Source organism: Puccinia triticina, chromosome 10A, assembly GCF_026914185.1.
Source record: "Puccinia triticina chromosome 10A, complete sequence".
NCBI lineage: Eukaryota > Fungi > Basidiomycota > Pucciniomycetes > Pucciniales > Pucciniaceae > Puccinia > Puccinia triticina.
Genome location: NC_070567.1, coordinates 6,400,807 through 6,405,656, shown reverse-complemented (window position 1 = coordinate 6,405,656; position 4,850 = coordinate 6,400,807). Strand labels below are relative to the sequence as shown.

The 4,850-nt window shown below is 52.3% G+C and overlaps 2 protein-coding genes across 2 annotated transcripts; both read right to left on the bottom strand.

Annotated features, from left to right (window-relative positions):
- Positions 1-308: 308 nt before the first annotated feature.
- PtA15_10A670 (uncharacterized protein) lies at positions 309-2,894 on the bottom strand (the record flags this gene model as incomplete). The annotated part of the gene is made up of 4 exons (XM_053160870.1): positions 309-397; positions 517-1,814; positions 1,902-2,737; positions 2,799-2,894. The coding sequence occupies 4 exons, from the start codon at positions 2,892-2,894 to the stop codon at positions 309-311; spliced, it is 2,319 nt and encodes a 772-aa protein (XP_053024801.1).
- Positions 2,895-3,927: 1,033 nt separating this feature from the next.
- PtA15_10A669 (uncharacterized protein) lies at positions 3,928-4,609 on the bottom strand (the record flags this gene model as incomplete). The annotated part of the gene is made up of 2 exons (XM_053160868.1): positions 3,928-4,250; positions 4,486-4,609. The coding sequence occupies 2 exons, from the start codon at positions 4,607-4,609 to the stop codon at positions 3,928-3,930; spliced, it is 447 nt and encodes a 148-aa protein (XP_053024800.1).
- Positions 4,610-4,850: the final 241 nt, after the last annotated feature.

The window sequence follows — 4,850 nt, the reverse complement described above, 5'->3', positions numbered from 1 at the left end:
TGGTTTAACCATAGGATAATGAAAATGCCACCTTTTCTTTATACCTCACAAATAACAACAGAAAAGATGTATGAAATAGTTTTACATACATACATCTGCAATACATATTTACAAAATAGAAAATTACCAACATTTATAGTCACATCGAAAAGAGGCCGTGATGATGAGGTGAAGCTATGCCAACTACGACACCAACCAATTCTATGGATAATTTCTGCTCTATTTTTTATGGATCAATCAAACAGTTTTCAGTTTTTTGTATGGGCTATAACCTTGTTTTTTGTTGGTTACTTTTTCGAAGAGAATGCTCAAACGTAATCGCCTGGTCTCCAACCAGCTCTCAGAGTTTTACTAATATGGAAGTTCGTCCTTCGTTGTTGTTTGGTAGACAACCTCCCTACAAAGACACGCCCGCGCCAGAAATAAATCAAGAAAGATGTCAATCCAAATGCCTTGCGCCCGCAAAAAAAAGAGCAATAAGCGGTGGGAAAGGGGTAAGGTGAGAGGAAGACTGACCACCGGTAGTTCTCATTTCCTGGCAAACGAAGGCGTTGGGAGCCCCCACAAATTTCTCGTCCGAGAAGTGATACTTGCCCCCGAACTCGCGCGAGGGTTCCACATCGTCGCCGGATCCGAAGAGGTCCAGAGCAAGTTTAGTGTGAGAGACGCCGGCATAGGTGGTGATGCAGCGGGGGTTGACAAGGATCCGAGCCGGCTTCAAGTCCGAGTTGGGGATCGTCGATGTCTGGCTTAACACGCCCGTCTCTTCCTCCTCATCTTCCGGTTCATCATACTCTTCCTCCGCTGGAATCGACTCTTTTTTCGGCGACTCTCCCAGCTGGTCTCCCTTTTGCTCTGCTCCCTCGGCTCCCGAAGCTCCCGCTTGGTCTCCCTCCTTTTCAGAACCAGCCGGTTCTACTGGCTGTGTCGGTGAATTCTCCTCTCCTTGTTTGTCTTGTTTGTCGGCTGGTGGTAACTGACTAGGATCGTCGGCAGGCGTTCCTTCGGCCAATTTCTTGGCGTCCTTCTCTGATTCGGGCTGACCGACGGGGGGCTGGACGAGTTCGTCTCGCTTAACCTTCTGCTGGCCTTTAGGAAGCGGCTTTCCACCGACAGCCTTCTCGTCGGCGACGAGGGGGATCTCAACAGGGTCCTCTTGTTCCTTCTTCTTGGCGGCCTCCTTCTCCTCATTCGCTGCCAAGTCACGTCCGGCTCCGACGCCGTCTGTCTGGTCGAAGTCAGCTTGAGGGAGGAGGGCATTATGGTCGACGAGGTCGATGTTACCCTGCTTGTCTTTGGAATACTTGCTCTGCTGTTCAGTAGAAGTCGAGGGCTGGCTCGGCCGGGTTGGTTGGGGGAGGTCTTCGACCGGAATCGACAGACGAGGTGCAACAACCCGGATCAGATCCTCGAGCTCCCTGGAGAGCCCACGAGGCTTTCCCGCCTTGTCGCGCTGTTTAGCCTCCCGAGCGGCCTCCTTGACACCTTCCTTGGCCGACATGAGCCAGATGTCTCGACAGAAGTGCATCTGGGACGAGTCCATACAAGGCCCTTCCGTCCATACCGGGGACTTGCCTGAGCCCGCCGAGGTGATATTGAATACGCCTGCAACTGACGATCGGTAGTGGATCCCCGCGTAGTATGTCATCATCGGATCGACAATGTGCGAACCAGACTCACAGCAAAACACTTGAAAGGGCAAGTGCTGTTGGTAGCGTGCTGCACTGGCCGAATCGCGTGGAGGGGCTTCGTCGATCGGAGATGTTGATTTGGATCCCCGAAACAGGTTTCCGTCCAGATCTCTGGTACGCCATCTACAAACAGACGAAACATCTGATCAATAATTGTATGGCTGCTAGCTTGAAAAGGATGATTATAGTCCTATATGAATGGGTACAAACCGATCATTGTAGATAAAGAAGCCGTTATGTTCTTTCCAATCCATACCACAGACCATTGTTGCTTGGTTCATGATACTTATCCGCAGTGTTTCAAGAATATCATTCGGGCAAGTGAACCCTTTGAGCCAGATAACACGGATGAAAGATACTTGGCGGCGTTCATAGAGCTCAAAGAGAGGTTCGAGAGCCAGATTACGAGTGTAAGCTTCTTCGAGGGGGTAGTAAGAGGCAGCAGGATCGGAAGTCATTGGAGGGACCCGCCTGATTCGGAAAGGGATTCCGAGGAGGACCATGACTGCCTCGGCGAGATCGCAGAGAAAGGGGATAGAGTCAGTGCTGGCATAGTCGACGATCGAGACAAAGATTGCTTGGGTGCCGAGCTTGCGAGCAGCCTGGACGACGACGGCGAGCTGATCGATGAAGAAGTGGTCGGCCGAATGTACGACGAGGGCGAAGAAGTAGCGCTGGCCGGGTTTGGTGAGGTCAGAGTAGGGATCCTCTGAGTCACTCGCATAGGGCCGGGTGAGGGTGGTACACGCAGCGGCGGCCCATCCGTTGAAGGCCAGGAGCTCCTCGACGGTGCCCTTAATGACCTGTTCGTCGAGATGGACTGTCTCGGGTGCAGTGGCAAACGGGAGCTGGAAGCGCTGCCAAAAGTCCTCGAGACCGGCATGGATATCGGTGTCAAATAGGTCCTGAGTATCGTCCCTCCCGATACGAGATTGCAAGAATGGATACCTCTGTGGGTTCAGTGCGGATGAACCAAGCGGCGTGCCGCTAGTGACCCTCTCAAAGACGTTGGCAATCGCGATCTCTGACTCGACTGAAGCGTTTTTCTGAGCAAAACCACCTAAGTCAGCTGGGGTTCCAACTGGGATGAGAAGGAAATGCAAATACCGTTGGAGACGAAAACAGCAGGGATTTGAGGAACCAGATTCCCGCCAGACCAGCCAGGATCCTCAGACCGAAGCGTTGGTTGGAAGTGAGAGCCATGTTGCTGAGTTGGAATGTGGAGGAATTGCTGATTGTGGGCAACCAGGGTGAGTGCGCACCCGGGGCCCCGAACATCTCTCGGCGCACACCCGACTCAACCAAGTCGCTCAACTCGCAAAGCGAAGGTTTTCTTGTTTCTTTTTTCGCTTGTTATGTATCTGTCTCACGCTATCTGTATCTATCATGATCAGGGGAATTGAGAGGGTATTTGGGGTGGGTTGAGCCGGAAGGGGACGGGGAGTCTTTGCAGTTCCCTTGAAGGCGTTCGGAGAAGTCATTGACAGATCGAACTGGACGACTGACCGGAGACATGCCAGATTGGGAAGGGAGCGGTGGATTATCGTAAGATGTTCCGGTACAAAGTCGTCGCTCGATTTGAGTTTGTTCGGATGATCCAAAGGGCCTACGGAGCGAGAGAATGGGTGAGTAGGAGCGGGGGTGGGTGCCTGTGGGACGGCGACTCTGCGTATACACGGGGGTATGATCTCAGGAGGATTGGATTGTGAATGAGCACTATGGCTCGTCGGAGCCTTGTACCGGCCATCAAGTGTCAGTGGACTCAACCTTCTCATTGACCGGTACAAACCGGTCATCGAGTGGACTCAGCCCTACGAACCGGTCATTGAGAGGACGCAAGCTGTTCGCGGTGACTGGTCTGACCGGTCATTGAGAGGACTCAACGCTATTCAAGCCTCTCAATGACAGATACAATACTGCAAGTGCAAGCAAATCCGTGACAGAATAACCAGTGAACTGGTGTTCGGTTCCGGACAATGAGTGGGTTTGACAGTGACAAGATGACTTATTTTCATAAGGGTTCGTATGAGAAAGTATATAAACAGGGAAAGGTAGAATTGCAGTGTGATCGAGACAGTGGTTTGAGCCGAGGGAGCCAGACGCGTCACAACTTGGGAAAAAATCAAGGGGGCGAGTCTCGGAGGTCGAGATTCTAGGGGGAGGCCTCAGCCTATCTCATGTGTGCGCGCGGGCTAGGCTGCAAGACTTGCTTTATGTACAATGTCCTCAGATGGCTTTAGTTGGGTTGGCCGCCGCCTCGAGCGGCTCGGTGTGGCTGAACTCGACGGTTTGGCTGGGCCTGGTGCTGGTACTCGGCTAGGAGCCGCCGTGTCGCCGGGCCAAAGACTTGGAGGAGGCCAAGGGTGGCCGTCTCGAGGCGCTGGATTCGAGCGTCCGTCTGATCGGCTCGATGGCGTATCTGGACAATATCCTCTCGCATGGTGGCCACGTCCTCTCGTATGTTGGCTAATAGGTGGTTCGTTGTGGCCATGTGCTGCTCGACTCGTTCCCAACGAGCGTTGGCATCTTGATTGACCATGGCGTCCAAGTCGCCGGGGTCTGGTACATGCAAAGGAAAAATGTCAACATTAGCAAGCTAAACTCAGAGGCAACGGAAAAAGGGGGGGAACATACTCTGAGTTACAAAGGCCTGCAAAAGGCTCGCAAAAAAAAGCGGTGAGAGCTTCAGCAAGCGGAGTTGAATCCACCGGATGATCTAAGCAGACTGTGTGGATGGGGCCCGGGGGGAGGTAAGATTGGATGCTACAGGGGAAGATTGGAGGAAAAGACTTACAATTCAAGCCAACAAAGGTCTCGATGAAATTCAACTGCCTTGCCAAGTCATCAGCCGTGGGTGGATTGGGGGCTGCAACAAATTCCACCGGGTGATCTCCCAATTGGATGGGGAGATAAACCATTTTCAATGGAAAAAAAAGGAGTGTGTTTTGTGCAGATGGAAGGGGATGTAATTCAGGGGTATAAAAAATGGAAGTGTTTGACAAATGACACGGAATTGGAGAGAGGTGAAGCTTATGAGACTCGTACCTCAACAGCCCAAGGAGCTCTTTTATAAGCCTGCCAGTGCTGGGCTGCTGGCAGCAGCCCATACTCCTGCTCACCACCAGGGGCAGTCAAGAGTTGGAGACTGCTTAATTAGTA